General features: G+C 57.1%; 1 protein-coding gene across 11 annotated transcripts in view; it reads left to right on the top strand.

Moving 5' to 3' along the window:
* Positions 1-18,640, top strand: part of RASGEF1A (RasGEF domain family member 1A) — a 160,818-nt gene that overhangs the window by 107,399 nt on the left and 34,779 nt on the right. For 5 of the 11 annotated variants that reach the window (XM_034662897.1, XM_019797568.2, XM_034662902.1 and 2 more), the window contains exon 1: positions 937-1,072. The exons of 3 other annotated variants lie outside the window; for them this stretch is intronic. In XM_034662897.1, coding sequence (XP_034518788.1) covers positions 1,055-1,072 — 18 coding nt within the window. In that variant the 5' untranslated portion in view covers positions 937-1,054. Of the gene's footprint in view, positions 1-492; positions 564-936; positions 1,073-6,689; positions 13,149-18,640 lie in introns of those variants that run through there. 3 more of the 11 variants (XM_034662899.1, XM_034662900.1, XM_019797566.2) reach the window with 3 other exon arrangements.

Here is an 18,640-nt window from a genome sequence, read left to right on the forward strand (position 1 = left end):
TCACCTCTGCCCATCCGTGCCTCAGGGCTTGCTCACGAGCTCTCTTGGTCTTGTCTCAGCCTCTCTCTGGGCACCCCCCCCATGACACGCAAGCTGAGAATGTCCCTGCCCCTCTCTAGTGGTGACTCTCCCAGAGTCCCACCCCAGCTGGGCTCCCAACTCAGCCTCTGGGCTCTCCAGTTCCACATCTCCCGGGGAGGGTGCTCTTGGCTCAGTCCATCTTTTCCATCCAAATTCTCAGCGCCTGGGGTGGGGTCCACCGCAGGCACACGATGGAGGGGGTGACCTGTCACCTGACAGGATTCCTTCCGAGTGCTGGGGCTTCTGGGGGTGGATTGACGCCTCACTGTGCCATGCCTGCCAGGCCCGCCGCACTCCATGTCTCAGATTAGTCCTCCCACGAAAGCAGCTGCTGTATCCCCTGTGTTCACTCAAGGAAATGGAAGAACAGAGTTCCGGGTGACGCTTGAGAGTGAGCGCCCCGTCAAGGGAAGCATTCAAGCCAAATGCCGGCCAAGCACCTGCTCTGTAGTGGATATCTACGATGACGTGAGGTTGCAAAGGTGAAAGAGATGCTCAAAGGGAGGAGATGGGGTCACCGCGGGGCTCTCCGAGAGCGGGATCTCACCAACACATCTCGCATCCTGCACTGAGTCCCGACCGACAGAGCACCCCCTCGCCCGGTGGCACATAGGCGCCCCCCAGCACCGACGGCTGGTGCGGCCGCTCGACTGACGCCACGGCCCCCGGCCCTGTACTCCCAGCGCCCCGAAACCCAGCGCCAGGCCCGTGCGCCCTGCCCTCGCCGCGCCCCTCGCGGTGCCCGAACTCGTCCCTTCCCCAACTCGTCCCTTCCCCACCGCCCTCCGAGCGGCGCCCCGCCCCTCGGGGCCCCGCCCCACGCAAGGCTGTGAGCGAGCCTGAGGGCAGCGGGCATGGGGAAGCCCGCGGGCGGGGACAGGGGGCGGGAGCTTCCTCGGCGCTCGGGGAGACCAGCGGCCGCACGCTGGGCGCTCGCAGCGCCGGGGTATAGCGCGGGGAGCAGGCACCCAGGATGTTTCTGGAGCCCCAGGTAGGGCTGCGGCACGTGGCAGGTGCGGGGCGGCTGGTCGCGAGGCGGCGACGAGGGTGCCCACGCGGGGCAACCCCTCGGTTGCGCCTATGACCGCGGGCAGGGGGTTCTTGCGCCACCGAGAGCTTGGGAAGAGGTAAGGACCTCCGGCAGTTAATGAGACCACCCGGAACATCTCTGGCCCCGCTCGGCTAGGAAGGAGCCTGCCCTGGGGAACCACTCCCTCTGCGTGTCCCCACTGGGGCACCTGCCAGGTGGGCGGCGCCAGGACTTAGAATGGGTGGATGGCTCAGTCTGCCACTGCCCTTCCTGGCCTGGCTTGCTGATGCCAGTGATCATCTATGGCTGGGAGGCACCTGCAAACCTAGTAGGGGCCCCTGTGGGGTGAACAGGGCCAGGGAGGCAGGAGACAGCAGCCCCAGCAGCAGGGCCAGGAGGAGGGTGGCTGCCATGGGACTGGCAGTCAGGCTTGTTAGAGCCAGGACGACCGTGAATCCTTTCTGGAAATTGAGGGGCACAGTACCACCTGTTTGCCGGGAGGAGGTGGGGGAGAGGAGGAGGTCTGCGCGAAGCGGCCGTGGGAGGTGTGTATGTGTGTGTGCCATGTGTGGGCGAGAGTGAGAGTATGTGAAAATGCAGGCGTGTTTATATATGGGATGTGTATGTGTGAGTGAGAGAGGGAGAGAGGGAGGGAAAGGTGTGTATGGGGGCAGGGTTGTGACTGTGTGGGCCCACAAATGCCTGTGTATTTAAGGACAGTGAACTCCAGGGTGGGGCTTCAAGGAGTGTGGGCTCCAAGGTGAGGGGCAGCTTCCTTTCTGCAGGAAAGGGGACTGAGAACATGTCCTGGGCTTAATCCCAAGCATGAGGCAGGGTGTTGCATTCCCATGACTGTTCATTAGAACCTACCCTTTGAGACGGAATGGCAGCCTGATTCAGGGCCAGGGTGCTGCCCCTGCCCCCAGCCCCCTTAGTGTGGCACTGACGGCACAGACCGGGGAGCTCAGCCCTAGTGTGGGTGGGGGCACAGAGGGGCACAGAGGAGGGCCTCAGCTGAGCTGGCCCGCCCCGGCTGTGCCGAAGACATGGGACTCATTTGTTTCTTCATTCATCACTTATTCAGCACACATTTATCGAATACCTGTTGTGTGCAGGTGTTGTGGCTTCAGGGGCACCGAACAGCACAGTTCCTGTCCTCACGGAGCTCACCTTCTAGCGAGTGAGACTGGGGGGAAAAGCACCATCAATAGATACAATGTGAGGGGCACCTGGCTGGCTCAGCTGGACGAGCGTGCGTGACTCTTGATCTCGGGGTCATGGGTTTGAGCCCCATGTTCAGTGTAGAGATTTCTTTTAAAAAATTAGAAAAAAATTAAATATAATACGGAATGTTGCATGGTGGTAATGATAAAGAGAACAAGTAAAGCAAGAAAGAGGAAAAGGACATATGGAGGGTACATCGGTCAGAATAGTTTAGGTTGTTTGCAGAAACAGAGCAACTCCCCAAATCCAGTGGCTTTTAACAGCACAGTGCAGTTTGGACCCTGCTCCAAGCCATCCCCACTCAGGGCCCCAGGCTGACAGACTCCATGGCAGAGTGGAAGAGAGGCTCGTGCACTAGGGGCACTGTCACTTGTACTCGCTACTCCTGAGCTGGATGAGTCACATGGTCCCACTCAGTCATCACTAGGACCAGTAACGACAGTCCTGCCCAGCCTGGCAAGTGGGGCCCAGTGTACTGACCACCATTATGGGGGTGCTGTTTGTGCATAGGGTAGGACAGTTAGGGGAGGCCTCAGCGTGTGTGACGCATGCATGAGGAGCTGACAGAGGGGTGGAAGGGGGGTAAGTGGCAGTAGGAGTGGGGGGGGCACACCAGGAAAACGCCAGGCAGGGCTTTGAACAAGAAGCCACCTATGTGTCCAGAGGCCAGACTGGAGGCTGGATGTCAGGAGCAGAGGAGGCAAGAGAGAGAAGAGGTGGGGCCAGCACCGTGGCCTAGGGGCTCCGATTGGGGAGGTGGTGGTGGAGGAGAGAGGGGCCGATGCGGACACACTCTGAAATAAGGCAAGGGGCCTTGCTGAGGGCCGAGACGTGGCGCTGGGGGCAGAGAGAGGCGGGCCGATGCCAGGAAGGAGGACATTGCCCTCAGCAAAAGGTGGGACAGGATGCAGGTGGAACAGTTGGGGGTGGGCAGGAGGCAGAAACGGCTTGGCATCCCCTGGGGAGATGTCACCTGGCCGGGGGTGGGCAGGCTGGAGCTTGGGGAGAGGTGTGGCGTGGAGTGCTAATTTGGAGCCCCAGCTTGCTCTATCCTGTGGGCCCCTTGCTGTCTCCTGGCCATACTGCCTACACCTTGCCTGCTGGCTCAGGACAGCCGGGCCCTGGGCCCAGCCTGCCCCAGGCCCCACACCACCATCGTGCTGGGCCTGCCTGCTGGGGCGGGGGCCCTTTGTGTGAGCTTCACCAGGGGCAGCAAGGTGGGCTGAGGGAGCTGCAGAGTCTTGTGTTGACTTGGCTGCTGTGCGCATCGGGGACTGGCCAAGGTGCAGAGTGCCTACTAGGCACGGGACCACAGTGGTGCAGTCTTTACGGGCGAGGCAGAATGGAGGGCTGCTTGGGGGAGAGGGTAACATGTTGGCTTTGGAATGGGTAGGGTTTGACTCAGGAATGACGTGGCCTCCGTTGGAGCTGGGGTACCTGTGGAAGCTGCCTGTACCCTCCACACCTCTGGGCTTCTGGGACCTCACCCACCAGGGGAGCTGCTGGCAGAGTGACATGAGGAGGACTGGGTTCTGTCAGGACTGTTGTCTCCTTGCTTTTCCTTCTCCTAATCTACTGGAAACCCCCTGGTCATCCTTGGAAACCCATCTCAAAAAAATCACCTCTTCTAGGAAGTCCTCCTTGACTTCTTTCTACAGAGTTAGTCGCCAGCCCTTGTGCTTCTTCAGGATTCAGCATAGACCCTGGTCCTGAGTTGCTCTGTGCACTGAGGTGTAACGTCTGTCTGCCCTGGCAGATACTGAGGTCCCTGGTTCTTCCCCTTCCAAGTGTGCAACACAGCTCCGTAGGGCCTCGTGGGTGCTTGTTGACTAAGTGAGGGAAGGAAGGAAGGAACAAACATGAGGACTGAAGTGGCCCATGGAGACTGCTTAGTTCTTCCTCCTTGTTTTACACATGGGGAAACCGAGGCCCACGGTAGCCTGGGTTACTCGAGTTCAACTAGGAGGTCAAGGGCAGAACTGACTCCCAGACCAGGCCTCCACTATGCCAGGTTCTGGGCTGACTGGGTCCCTGTGGGTTCCAGGCCAAGGGGGATCCCAGAGGCGGCCAGGCTGAGGGGCCCTAGGGTGAGCGGTCAGGTGGGAGCATATGCACGAAGGCTCCAGGATTTCGGGGTCTCAGGAGAAGGAGGGCAGCCAGGGACCTTTACTGGGGTTCCTCACTTTCTCCCCTCAGGAGTCCTGCAACTTGCAAGGGCTCTGGCCCCGTGGCCTCCTGTCACAGCTGGGGTTTCTCTGGCAAACCCACCGCCCTGCACCTCAGCCCCCAGTGGAATAATCCCACCCTCGCTGTCCTGCTCACACCCGCCTGCCTGACTGGGGCCAAGCCCACGGCATTTCCCAAATGTCAGCGTGGCTGCCGCAAAAGCCGCCCCCTGCCTGAGGTGGGGCTGGTGAGTGTGAGTCAGAGGACCCCGGGGACCAGCTCCTGGGTCTCCCTTAACCCTCCAGAGGTCACCGTGCTGGTAAGACAAGTGGAAACGAAGGCTCCAAGGTCAAAGGCTGCGGCAGCACCCGGAGCAGGAGGAGCTGACGTTCATTCTGGGGCTAACTGATCCCAGAGCCTGGCCTTCCTGTGAGCACCAGGGCCGTGAGCAACATCCTTAGAAGAGGGCTGGCAGGTTCCCAGAGGAGGTTGGACACCGGCAGTGCCCGGCCCAGAGGGCGCAATGGTGCAGGGGCACGGGTATGTGGCAGGAAAGCACACTGTGCGCCAGGTGGCTGACCTGGGGTGGCTGACCTGGCTGGACATTGTGTCCCTGGCCAAAGCTGGGACACCTGCAGAGCTGGGAGGTCCCAGGGCACCGGCTCACACACACCTCTCCCTATTGCTGCCACTGGAGTGAGCATCACAGCCTCTGCTCCGAGGGGAGTGGGGATATCTTTGGGGACAGGGACACCTGTACCCAGGGGAGGTAAATAGCTAAGCTATTCATTTTTAAAAAATGTATGTTAAATAATTGATAAGTGAAGTCTCTCTTACTAGTTTGAACAGATTTTCAGTTTGGCTTCCTGGAAAGCCTAAGAAATTAACCAGATTACCTGCACATAAGGAACATTCTAGCTCTACATTTCTAATGTGTCTTTTATTTTCTTATCTTATTGTGTTTTCTGAAAGGGGCAGAGCAACATTAAATCGTGGCAGCTGTCCTTGGCGGGATCTTCAGTTTAGTGAGAAGGACTCTAATGTTTTACTGAGTCTGAAATTGGTTCTAAATCCCAGTAGACAGCCTTCATCATGAACAGGATGCAGTTCTCTTTCATTAGTTGCCAAGAGTGTACACCATGGATGGATATTAAATTTCATTGAAAGCTTTCCTATATCTAGCAAGATCATCAAATTCCTTTCCTCCTTGGACCTATTAATGTGTTGACTTATTAGCTTTCCTGAGCTAAATCACCCTCATGTTTCTGGAATAAATCCCACTGGGTCAGACTCAATTGTGCTTTAAAATGCTTCTGGGTTCATTCTACTGATAAGTTGCTTAGGGTATTTTCATCTAGATTCATAAGTAAGAATTTATCTGTACTTTTTATTACGGGACAGATTTGTCACATTTATAAATCATAGTTATGTCAGCTTTGTAAAATGGATAGGAAGGGTTTTCAATATGAATTGCGTAGTTGAAATAGTTTAAATAACATATAAAATTATCTTATTCTCCAAGGCTTGAAATAATTCATTTTAGAAACTGTCTCAGCCAGGAGTTGGTTTAATTTTTCCCTACAGTTTGGTTGGCTGTCAACTTACTTTAATTTGCACTATGGTTATTGGTCTTTCGGGGTTTTAAGCATTTTTCTTCTATTTTGGTTATTTATATTTTCTAAATAATATCCCAGTTAAAAATGCTCTCGGATCTTTTAGCACAGATTTATATAGTCGATTCTTTTAAAGTTTCTGCTCCATATCTGAAGCTAGAGTTCCTTTTTCATTCCTAGTAGCTATATTTTTGCATTTCCTCCCTCCCACCATCTTCCCCTCCCTTCTTTCATTCCCTCCCTCCCATACTCCTGATTTCCTCCCTCCTTCCCTTTCTTCCACCCTTTTGTTGATTAGAACTGCCAGAGGTTTATCTATTTTGTGTTTTCAAAAGAAAATCAGCCCTTGAATTCAATCAGCAAGTTCTACTCTCTATTTCATTAAATACACTAATTTATCTTTCAGTAATTCCTTCTTATAGTTTGCTTTGCTGCATGTCTGTTTTGTTTGGAAGCTCTTTTTAGCTTTTTGAGTCAAGTGCTGAGTTCATTTCCATTTTTTCTTGTTTACTTAAAATATATTGAAGTCTATGAATGTTTCTCTGAGAACAGCTTTGACCATATCAAATTTCATGAGGAGTTTTCTTATAAGGGTTATTTCTCTGATGTGTCTGTAACCGGAGTTTTGACTGCCTCTTTAACACAGATATGATTTAGGGAAGTTTTTTAATCAAGTGGGTAGGCTTTTTTGGTCATCGTTTATTAATATCCAGCTATTGTGTTAAGTGTGTCCACAATGTTTGGTCACCCGTACATTTCTGTTTGGGGACTCTTTTGGGGTTTCATTGGTGATAGGATGTGTGAACAATGCAGGTGAATACTCTGGATGGAAGAATATGGCTTTCTGTTTTGACAACACGATTTCCATGTACTGTCTCCCCGTGCTTCCACACCCCTGGTTGAAGGGAACATACTCTGCTGTTTTCATTCCTTTCTACCCCTCGTCTCTTCCACTTGTCAGAAATTGTAGAAACTTCTAGTTGTCGTTCTGCTCTACTCTGTCAGACCGCATGGCCTCAGGCTCTCCTTAGCCTCCTGGTTGGCTCCTCATGTGGAAAAGTGGACAGTGATGCCTTGGAGGGTGCTGTGGGCAGGTGCAGGATGGCCCAGCAGGTGGAAAGCTCTCTGTGAATGTCACTCATTGGCAGTGAGGTTGCTGGGCTGTTTCAGGGAGGTTCTGAATCCCTCCCAGTGTGGGATTTCCTGGGGGCACATGCATGACTGGCCCTGGGACCCTGGCCTGACCACCCACCACCCCCACCCCGGCTGCAGTGCTGCGCTCACTGGACCCCTCTCTGCGAGCTCTAAGCAGGTGGCTCCATCTGGGCTGGGTCGAGTCCGTCTCACGGGGTCCTGGCTGGCTCCCACCTGCCTTCGTCTTACACTTGCTCTCCCTTCTGAGTCTGTGCTGATGGTTCTAGGTTTTACATCCGATCGCGGTGGTCACACTCACCAGGCTTCAAATCTCAGCCCGCCTTCGTCGGAGCTCTAAGATCTGGGCTGATGACAGAAGCCCTTTCAGCCTTTGTTCCTTCCTCTGGAAAATGGGATGACAGCACGTGTAGGGCCTTGTGTGGGGAAGTGCGTGGCCCCGGGGAGGGATGGAGGCAGCCGTGCCCTTGGTATTCCCGGGGGCTGGTCTGGTTCTGGGCCAGGGGACGTAGGGGGCATGTACAAGGGAGTGTACAGGGGAAGTGGCACAGGGAGTGGGAAACTTTTTGTTAGAGGGTCAAGACATGTGTCTTGATCCTTCCAAGAGGCTGTGGCCACCAGACAAGGCCATGGCGTTCTGGGCCCAGCAGGGAGCCAGGAGCCCCTGCCCCCCACCCCAAGGCTGGTACACAGAACCCTCTGGCTCCTGCAGCACAGTGGGTTCCCAGGGGCACCACTCAGGGCATCTGCCAGGAGGATGACAATTCAAGTAAAGGAAATCGATTTTTATTTGTTTTTAAACACAAAGGAAAATCGTTGTCCAGCCTAATTAGATGTCATTTAAAAATAAAGGAACTGTGTGTCATTTTTCCATACCCCAGCAACCCCAGGCAGCCAGATACTAACTCCTGGAAAAGTCTGGGCCACGGCCGGTCCCCCACCCCACCCATCCATGCTGAGGGGCCCAGCCTCCCTGTCTCTCAAGGCCCCTCAGCTCTGACGCAGTCCCTCAACTGTCGCCCTCCTGGAAACTGGGCTCTTCCTACCTGATGGGCGGGGCCCTAGTGACAGGCAGACTCTGAGTAGCAGCCTTGTAGGGGGCCGTACCACGTGGAAAGGGGACCCCAGAGGAGCGAGTTCAGTCGAGGTGGGCATCTGTGCCCTGCTCCCCCCTTCGGGGCACCTTGAGAGGACTCCAGGAATGATAGGACTGGCTCCCACGTTGATCTCCGTGTGCGCACTGTCCTGTCCCAGCCTGTGCTCCGCTCAGCTCAAGAGTCCAAGCCGCCCACGTGTAGGAGTGCTGGGCTGACCCCTGTGGAATCCAGTGGAATGGGCCCAAAGGGGCAGGAGGCCAGAGGAGAAGGGGCGGGGGAAGGGGAGACTCCAGGCACCCGCCCCCAGCCCTGAGGGCCCCAGTGGCCCTGGTGGGAGGCCAGCGTGCCAGCAGCCACCCTGCGGGAAAGGGCAGGGATTCTCTGAAATCCTACCTGCTCTGTCCCTGGGCCTCTCAAGGCTCAATAATGGGATGGTTATTGGTGGACAATGACATTTTGTCCCCTGAGCAGCCACCAGAAGAAGCTGACTGGACAGAAAGGGAGAAAAGAAGGAGGGGGAAAAAAAAGAGGAAAAAAGCCGGGCTCGGCAGAATTCGTATTTAGGAGTGTGAAGAGGAGATGGCAAGATTCCTTTACTCAATTCAAATAGTATTTGATTCTAGGAAGGAATTCAGAAGGAAAAAAAATGAATCCTGCGTCTGTAACAAAGCTTTAATTATCAGCATCGCCCCCCGGGCCGGGCCTTTGTCGAGGCGGCGTCCTGCGAGGGGCTGCCTGGCCCTGGTTCCCATGGCAGCCGCCTCCGGCTGCAGTCCGGCCGCAGCCCTCCGCCCCCAGGACGGCCGGGCGAAGGTAAATATGGCCCTTCTTCACGGTTTCTGTGATGCGATTTCTTGAAGCTTGGTTTATGTAAAAAAATGTCACTCCTTGCCGTCCAGGAGCTTCCGCTGCGGTTGGCTGGGCGGACACCCAGGTGGGGGCCGCAGGGTGCTCCCGTGGCCCGACCCGCCGGGTGGAACCAGCCACATCCTCCCCAGGACTTCCCTGGGGGCAAGTCTGTGGGGGTGCAGGGGGAGGAGGGCTGAGGACCTGTGCGCAGGGGTGTGTCACCCCCACCACTCCCCACCCTGGGCAGGAGCCGAGCAGCCACCGCGAGGCCAGAGCCAGCTCTGAGCCCTGCTTGCCGGGCACGGCGGTGCAGCCAGGTCGATGGATCTGTCTGCCTGGGAGCAGGAGGGAGCTTCTGTCCACTGTCCTCCTGTGGGCAGGAGGGGCCCGCTGCTGTCCTGGGCATGGAGAGGTGACAGGGACCTCAGAGGTGGGGTCAGGGAGAGGCCAGCCCCAGCCCTCACAGTCTGGGTCGCAGAAGGCAGCAGGTAACTTTGGTGACAAGTCACCCAGACCAGCATGTCCCGAGCATGTCCCGAGAATGGTGGCCTCGCTGCATGCTTACTGCCACCTGTGAACCGGGCGCTGGAGCTGCTGGTGTTTTGCAGAGGAGGGTGTGGCTCCAGCTGGGGGGGGTGGTCAGACCTCCCTGCCAGCCCGCTGGATGCCCAGCCCATGCTTGCAGCCAGATCCCAAATATTTGTGGCATGTGCCCAGCAGACAGGACTGGGCTCTCTGGTGCTTAACGGAGACACGTTTCAGCTCAAAGTTAGGAAGATCTGAGAGCTGGGGTTTGGGGAGGAGGGAGGTTCGAGAGGTTCCTGCCTTAGGAGTGTCTGAATTCAGGCTGGGGGCTGCTTGTGCCCTTCTGCTGTTGGGGGCGGGCCTCCATTCCTGCGGGCTGGAGGAAGCTGCTCCCCACTGGCCCAGGATCCAGCCAGCTGAGCCAGAGGCAGGCCTGGGGCCACTCTGGGGGACGGGGCAATGTAGGGCGCAGGGTCTTGGCTCCTGGAAGCTCTCGTACCCACCAGAATCTATGGAAATGACTGTGAGCTCAGCATGCAGACTCTCTGAAGCAGGTGTTACCTGTGCCCTTTTGCAGATGAAGCCCTGAGGGCGTGGCCACTGGCAGGTCACTAGGCAGTCTGCCCAAAGAGCTGCCAGCGCCACCTGGCCCCACGTGGGGCTGGAGGCAGCCTGCGAGGGTTCAATGCCCAGCGCGGGGGTGCAGACCTGCCTCTAAGGAACTGGAGTGGGAAGAGGAGGCGAGGGAGGGAGGGACGTGAGCTTGTCGTGAATAACAGGTGTATTAGAGAGGTGGGGAGAGGCTGGAGGACTGGAAAGGGGAGGTGGCTGCACTTGGGGTGGGTCCTCCTCCTCCCCCTGTCTCCCTTCAGACTACCCCACCCCTGCCTCTCCCCATTCCCTGTCTGTGGGCACTGTGCCCCTGGGGCCAGGCTTCCACTCCCCCACCTCCTCCATCCCCCCACCAGCTCAAGGGTCTGGCATGCAGCTGCCCCCAGCTAGTCTTGGCTCTCTGGCTTGGGTTTTCTGCCAGTTAGTGGGATCTGGGGTGGGGGTGGGGGGCTCTGGATCTCTCCCTCTCCCCGGGCACCCTGCAATGGGGATAGGACTGCGGAGGCCATGTGAAGTGACCTGTCTGTCCACTGCTGGCCCTCTGGCTTTTGCTGCCATTGTCTGGTCTGTGAAACGAGTAGGGAAACAGCAGGATCACAGGATAGGGGAGATTAAGTGGGATGATGGGGGAAGGAAGGGAGCACTGCCTCTTCCTCCTGACAGGTCTTGCTTGGGGGACTGAGGCCTTAGTCTGGCCATGGGCTTCGTGAGGTGGGCCTCTTGGCTCACCCACTGAACACACAGCTTTCTACTCCTCCCGCATCCCCAGTGGGCAGGTTCTTGGTTATAAATTAGAGTCACAACGTTCCAGAGAATCGAGGCCACCTTCACCATCCTGATGGCCTTCTCTTGGCAGGGGCAGCCCCCTCCCACTGCTGGCCCCCCTCAGGTGGTGTGACTTGACAGGGTCCAAAGAGTAGGTGAAAATCTTCGCTGGTGCAAAGGATCCACTAAGGGTTTACCAAAACGGTCTGCATGTGTGCGAGGAATCCTGTAAAAGTGTTGGGGGGGGGCATACATTTAAACAAGCATTTCATTTACAAACGTGTTTTGTCTTGCTACCTCCTGCTTAGAGTTCCCTGCTGTGTGAAGTGAGGGTCCCCTTAGCCAATTCCTCTCCCCAGTCTGCACGCCGAGGGGGTCAGCTTTGGATCCCAGGAGAGCCTCCTGGAAGAGGTGTTTCATCCTGGACAAATGCCAGAAGAGTATCCCTGGAGCCCTATGTAGGCAATGGAGGAAGGCAGGGAGGGCGCCGCGGTAGCCCGGCATAGAGCCGCATTTAGCACAGCTGAAAGACAGATAATCAGGAAATACTTGTTTGGAAGTGGGCAAGCAAGACGTGCTCCAGGGGAGATTTCTAGGGAGCCAATGGGATGGAAGACTCATAGGTCTTGGGGCCTGGCACCAGCCCTTCCCTCTGCTAACCGTGCTCTTCCTTTTCTAGAAGTCTCCTTTAGGAAGGCCAGTCTCTCCACCTGGTTAGGTTACCATCTGCTCTGTCCCCACACTCCTGATGCTCTTCTCCTCTTCCTCTTCCAGAGCACCGATCCCCTTCAAACCCCTAGTGGCACACCCATAGATATGAATCATCGTGCGTAGCAGCCACAGTCTGCTCCAGTGCACGTCCCGGGGGCACAGAGAGCCTTGGTTCCTTCATTGGTGGATTCCCAGTGTCTAGGCAGGTCTTTGGTAACATTTGTGGATAGATGGATGGATGGATGGATGGGCAAGGAGTAAGGGTTCTGTGGGATACCCCACTTCTACTGCACCCCAGTACAAATGATTTTAGGGAAGCAGACAGCCCTAGAAGGTGAGGGGAGCCATTGCGCTTCTGCCCAACCTTGGCTGCCCCAGCGTCCCCAGCAAGGCTGGGCTCTGTGTGTTGCTGGTCCTGGTCCAAGTAGCCAGCATGATTTTCTCCCCGGTTGCAGCCTCTGAGTGCGAATGGGGCTCGTGCCTGCTCCCACCAAGGCTGGATTTTTCTGGAACCAGGATGCAACCCAAGACAGCTCTCTGAATGCGCTCATTCTGGAATCTCTGCTAAAGGCTGCCCTCCTTGTTAAGTGGCCCGCCAGGCTGGGGCGACAGGGCTGGTACCCAACTCCCTCCAGGAGCACTTTCTCTCTCTCCCTCCATCCTCCCCTCCTCTGTCTCTCGGTCTCTCTTTCTCCTCCAGCCAAAAGAGGGGAGACTGGCAAGATGTGTAATTTTCAGTTGCTAATTGTGATGCCCCGCAGCTTGCTAAGCTAAAAATAGTCTTCGTTTTTGTTGAGTAGGTTAAAAAATAGCAGCCCACGTGCTGCCTCCAAAAGCAGCCCTGGCGAAGCCTGGCAGAGGCACGGCCGGCAGGCCCTCTCCCACCTCCTGGAGCGTCCCTGGGGACTCATGTGGGATGGGCCCTGAAGGCCATGTTTGTCCCCGTTTTCCAGGAAGCTGGGATTCTTAACTTCGCATCCGTAGATGAACTTCTGGGAACCCATCAATCCCTGGAATTATGTGCAGAATGCCGTGGGAGTGTGCATTTATCCGCATGGCCAGGGCGGGGGCCTCAGCCTTCGTCCGATGCTCAGAAGGTCATGCCCCAGCCAGGGACGTTGATGAGCAGAAACAACAGTCCTGAGAAGGAGCAGGGAAGTGGGGCAGACATATTCGCCGCTGCCGACCCGAGCAACATTACACAAGGGCCGCGAACTGCGTGTCCTCGTGTGAAACATGGGTGTCTCTGTGCCGCCCCCAGGTTAGGGGCACGGCATCAAGTGCGACGCGTGATGTCCAACTCCTGATGACAAACGTTTGAAGGTTAGTCAAAAGAAAGCTTATCCCTGCTTCTGTGTTTCTCAGAAATTTCCAGAATTGCAGACTCCACGATCTGGAAGGGCTCCGAAAATTCTGACTGCCCTGGGAACCTCCCCCTGTTCTCCCTTTTAGCGTCGAACGGAGGCCTGACACTGCCCAGCTGTGGCAGGGACTGTCCCCTCCGTGGGCTCTTGTCCCCCCTGTCGACTGGGGCAGAGTTGGCCTTGCCTGAGGTTGGCCAGTTATCTTTTGTGTTCCTCCGTTAGTCCCTCTGGGGCTGAAGGAAGTGCTTGCTTCCTGCAGATGCCCTGGGTTGGGGTGGAGCCCTGCCTCTTATTTCCCAGGACATGTCTTGGGGGGCAGAGCTGGTGGGAGCCCAGCAGTGGTGCAGGGCACAGCCCCTCCCGTGATGAGGCTCCTGCCCCACCTGGCCGCTCTGAGTAAGGCCCTGGGGGGTGAAGCAGTGAACTGGAGGCTCCCTCCAGGGCTGGGAGGCCGGAGACGAGGGCCGGTTCGTGGGAGAGGAGGCCGTGGGCACGAAGACGTCTCCAGGAAGGTGGACGGGGCTGTCCGGACAGCCGTGAACACAGACGGCTCGGCACACAGTGCAGTAATTGGATGGTTTCTCTAGAGTCAGTGTCCTTTATAATCCGTCCCTGAGTATGTTCAAGTAAACTGTGACAACGTCAGCTCGTCCGCTGTGGGAGTGTTTTCCAAGACTGTGGGGCGGTGTCAGGCTCCCCTGGGACTTGCTGGGCAGCTCAGTACAGGGAGCAGGAAAAGCTGTCAGGAAGGAGGGTGACCCTTACCCAGGCCTGGGCGGACAAGGGTGTATGGGACATGCAATGATGGGCCCGTTTGGGTGCTCACAGCAGGCTCTGGCTCTCGTACTGAGGCCCTGGCCTAGAAGGATCTGGGTCTCCATCAGAGCTGCAGCTCCCAGGCTCTGGGGGAGATGGCAGTGGGGTGCAGGGTCACAGTGAAGGCCGCTGGAGTCTGTGAGTAGAAGGACGGTGCCCCAGGTTCCAGAAGGCGCACACAGGCACGGGGCATGGCTGTCCCTCCCAAGACTTGTCTGGCTTTTGTACGTATGGCCAGACGCAGATGCCCTCCTCTGTGTTTTGCTGCCCGAGGTGGGGGGGGGTTACGGACCCCGCGGGGCCCCAGTGTGCTAGGGCCACATCGGGAAACACGGTGGCAGAGTGGCATTCACATCTCGAGCTGAGGTCTCTCAAAGAGGCTGCAAAAGGGAATTTGATTCATAATCTTCCACAGAAAAGTCCTGAAAACCCTCTTTCCCCTCTCCACCAGGTCTCTCGGGGCCCTGGGGCTGCCTGTGTTCTCGCCACTCAGTCTCTCCCAGTCTCCAAGACCGTCTGCCCCCACGCACTGTGCTGCCCTCTCCTCCTGGGCCCTCCGGCCAGGCAGTGTGTCCACGCTTGGGATGCTTGTGTCCGCGTGTGTGTTCCTTAGAAGCTGCGTGTGCGTGAGCGTGTGTGAGAGGCGGGGCAGCCGCAGATACTCAGAAGCGAAGTACGTTGGCTGACTGCCCTAAAAGGGGCCTTCGATCTGAGTCGCATGGATGTAGACCTCCAGAGCATACCCCGCGGGAAGGCCCCCGGGCGTCCAGGACCCTCTGCAGGCAGGCCGTCTGCTGGGCTGAGCAGAGCCCAGAGAACAGGGTTTACCTTCTGTACTGGCGTGTGAGCCCTTGCTCTGGGCCGGAAGCCCTTCTCCTCCCTGCACCCCCCACTCCTGCTGGGACGTTCAGCGGCCAGTGCCCTGCCCCATAAGCTCGGCCATCAGCACGTGCCTGTTGCAGGCATGGCGAGGGGGACAGAAACAAGACAAATGGATGCTCTTCTCCGAGCCCAGCTTCCCCAGAGATTGGAGCCTGAGCCAAAGCTTATATGCCAGCACTTACTGGGGGTGTGGACCCAGGGAAGCAGCGGGGAGGGAAGGGGAGCGAATGGAAACTAGGGATGTCTTCTTATAGGAGTCCGTCTCATTGGATGTCTTTGGAGAGGCTCTCCAAAAACTATTATATCTCCAACAGTCCATCTGGGGTGAGGAAGGGGAATTTACCTCTGTCTCCCATGTCCCATTGATCCGAATTCACCCCTGGGGTGTAACCTGGTCCTCTGACTTCTGGGTTGTGCATGGGGCATCAACAGAGGCACAGAATGTGGCCTCAGTGAGAACTCACTGCTGAGGGCAGGAGGCATGTAGCCTGCTGAGGGTGTGAGGCCCTAGGCCAGAGGCGGGAGGTCAGAAGCATGGCAGCCCGTGCTGACCACTCAAGTGTCACTGAGGCCAGGCACAGAGGTGTTGGCCCACAGTGGCATCTAGAACCACTCCCGGGGGGCTGGCTTCCATGTTCTCATCTAGCCTTCACCACCCTGCCAGGGGAGTGGGGCAAGAAATTATATACCCAATTACCAGCAGAGGAAACCAAGGCTTCCCCATTGTCCTTGAGACAGCGTGTGTCTCCTGACTCCATTCTGGACTCTCCCACTGAAGTCCCAGACCTGAACCCCCATGAAAGGACTTGGGCGTGTGGGGGTGGATGGTCATGGGTTGGGGTGCAGACAAGGAGCATTCAAGGAATGGAGTTGCAGGAGGCTGGGGGTTTCCCAAGGTCATGTGCTTCATTGGACCATGCAGTGGGAGCAGGAGTGAGCGCCGAAGCAGGGGTAGCTGCAGGACCCCACGGTAGCCACTTCCTGTTCTGGGAGCAGCAGCAGGTATGCCAGATGGAGCGGAGTGATGGGGGAGCCCCGGGAAGGGGCAGAAAGATGAAGAGGTCAACGGTGCAGCTCATTGCTTGGCCCACCTGGCCTGCCTCAGCTTCGGCCAGCCTCCTGGACATTGCTGGTGGCAGGCTGCAAAGGGTCCCTCGGACTCGGCCTCTGCCAGGCCAGTCCTCCCGGCCTGCCCCCATCCTATGCCAGCCACCATGGTGCCACTGGCAGGACAGGAGCAGTGGGCATGGCCTCTCACCTGGCACCCCAGCACCATTTGGGACTTGGGGCCCAGGGGCAGGCAGAACTCCTCTGTAGATGCCCCCAGAGAGTCTAGTAAAACCTCAGTAAAATCAGGCACGAGCCAGGCAAGTGCTGGCTCATGGCTGCTGCCTCCACCCTCGGAGCCAGGTCCCTCCCGCCTGCACCTGGGTACCTGGGCCCCGGGCCGGCCATGCGCCCACCTGGCCCCGTGGGGAAGGTGGGGGGCTCGTGAGGCCCAGCTTGCAGGAGATGGTGAATCACTTTCACCTGGCTCGCCGGGAGCCGAGTGTGTCTGTGATTAGAAGGATCTAAAAGTCCCGAGAACGGGGGCCCCCGGCTCCGGATGAGGCACACTGCCCACGAGTTCCCTGCTGGTGCTGCTGCCGTGGCTCGGGCACCGCCCTGGCTTGAGAGCGTCCGTGCGGGGTTGGGCTCTCTGAGGCCTCTGCGGGCCAGCGTGTCTAGAATAATCCAGCGCTTCTGGGTCCTGGGCAACCCTCACGGCCTGTGCGGGGTGCTGAGCGGGCATGTCTGTGGGCGTCGGCTCCTCCGGGATGGGGAGGTGAGAGCGTGTCTCGCGTGCAGCACTTTACACAAGTGCCCACTTCATCCTCCCAGCAAATGTCAGACATATACCGCCCTGTGCCCATTGCACAGATGAGGAAATAAAGGCTCCTCGAGGTTGAAGATCCTGACAGAGCCTCAAGTGGCCGGGCCAAGCTCAGGCTCAGTTGTCCCTGCCTGCCTTTGTGGCCGTCCTGGCCCTGCCGCGATCTAGCTGCGTGACTTGGGCCAGTTCCTTAGTCTCTCTGTGCCTTGTCCTCTGTGCATGGAGAATAAGGGGTTTTGTGGGGGTTCTTGTGAGGATTACTGAGATGACTCGCACTGGTGTCACTGATGGCTTGTGTGATGTACTCCGTCTGAGCTTTGTTTCGTATTATGAGTTTGCTTGCTGAGTCTCCCCCCACCCAAGGCCCTTCCTTGGGAAGGGGGCCAGTCGGGGACAATGACACACATCACGTGGCCAGTGATGGCAGTTCCTGCTCTTGCTGGGATGGGAGGGGAGGACGCCACGTACAAGAACACAGGGACCCATGGGGCCAGGTGGGGCGGCCAGCAGAAATGCCAGCAGGCAGAGGGCTCCACAGGGGTTGTCCCCATCCCCACTTAATGGCCACAGAAATTGAGGCTGTTTAGACTTGGCCAGTGGCAAGGAGCTGGCTGTTGCAGAGTGGGATTCAAACCCGAGGGTGCTCTTAATCTTTGCCACTTGGTGCTGCACCTGGGGACACCTCAATGCTCGTGGCTGGGGGTAGGGCTCTGTTAGGAACTGAGAGGCCCCCAGGACCCGTGATCTCAGTGCACAGAGGAGGGGAGAGAGAAGGACAGGTGGGCAGGCAGCATTTCTGGGTGGGTCCCCGGGCAGGGTAGATGCAGGGGTGGTCCCATACAGCCCCCGTGGGCCCTCCCTGTTCTCTGAGTGGGTTCCAGACCCCTGCCTCGAAGCCTGCCTTCTCAGGGGACCCTCAGTGGTGGCCGCGCCTCCATCCACAGGCCCAACCCAGGGCTTCAGTCTCTCTAACATGCCTTTATAAAAAGTGCTGATTTCAAAACTCAGCCTCTTTGCACTAAAAAACAAAGTTATTTTGAAAATGATAAAATGGATGTGCCATTTAGAAAAGTTACCATATAGCTACAAATGTGTAGAATGGAAAGTGAGTCTCCTTCTCCAGCTCCCTTGCAGTAAACTCTGTAATTGGTGTGGTGGTGAACGGCCACAAGGTTCTCTGCATTTATGTAAATTTACATTGATGTCATTGAAAAAATGGGCAATATGAGATCTTGCACGGTCGGGGAGTCCAGTTATGAGGTCCTCAGCCCAGCTGCTCCAGGAAAGGCTACCACCCCAAGCAGAAGGGATGGGCGTCTCCTGGCAGCTCCTTCCTGTGGCCTTCTGGGCTGTGATGGGCGGGGTGTGGGTGGGGTGCCCTGACACCCCCCTGGGGGTGAGGAGCCTTGGGGGAGGAACAGGGTGATGACTCCTGGGCTGGCTATGGGCAGGTGGCTGCCTAAGACACATGGACTTGAGAAGCCTCAGAAGCCCCCACAGACAGCTTGCAAAGGCACAGATCGGGGACTGTGCCTGAGTTTCTGAGTCAGGTCATTCTTGCGCTTGGAGTCCCACTGTCTCCTGTCTCACTCAGAGGAAGAGCACATGGCCCCCTATCCCCCAGGTGTGCATAGTCTTGTTTGTTATTCCTCAGACTGTTCTCCCTGCTTCTTACCTCTAACACACACTGGCCTCAGGACCTTGGCACCTGCTGTCCCTTATGCCTAAAATGTTCCTTTCTTATTCCAGGATGCTGCATGACTAACACCATCAGTCTATTCCAGTGGTACCTTACCTGAGGCAGCCTTGACCACCCCTACATTGCTTCATGTTCTCCTCCTCCATAGTTTCTCTTCTTCCATTGGGATGTAACCCCAGGA

Source organism: Ailuropoda melanoleuca, chromosome 6 (assembly GCF_002007445.2).
Source record: "Ailuropoda melanoleuca isolate Jingjing chromosome 6, ASM200744v2, whole genome shotgun sequence".
NCBI classification, from domain to species: Eukaryota; Metazoa; Chordata; class Mammalia; order Carnivora; family Ursidae; genus Ailuropoda; species Ailuropoda melanoleuca.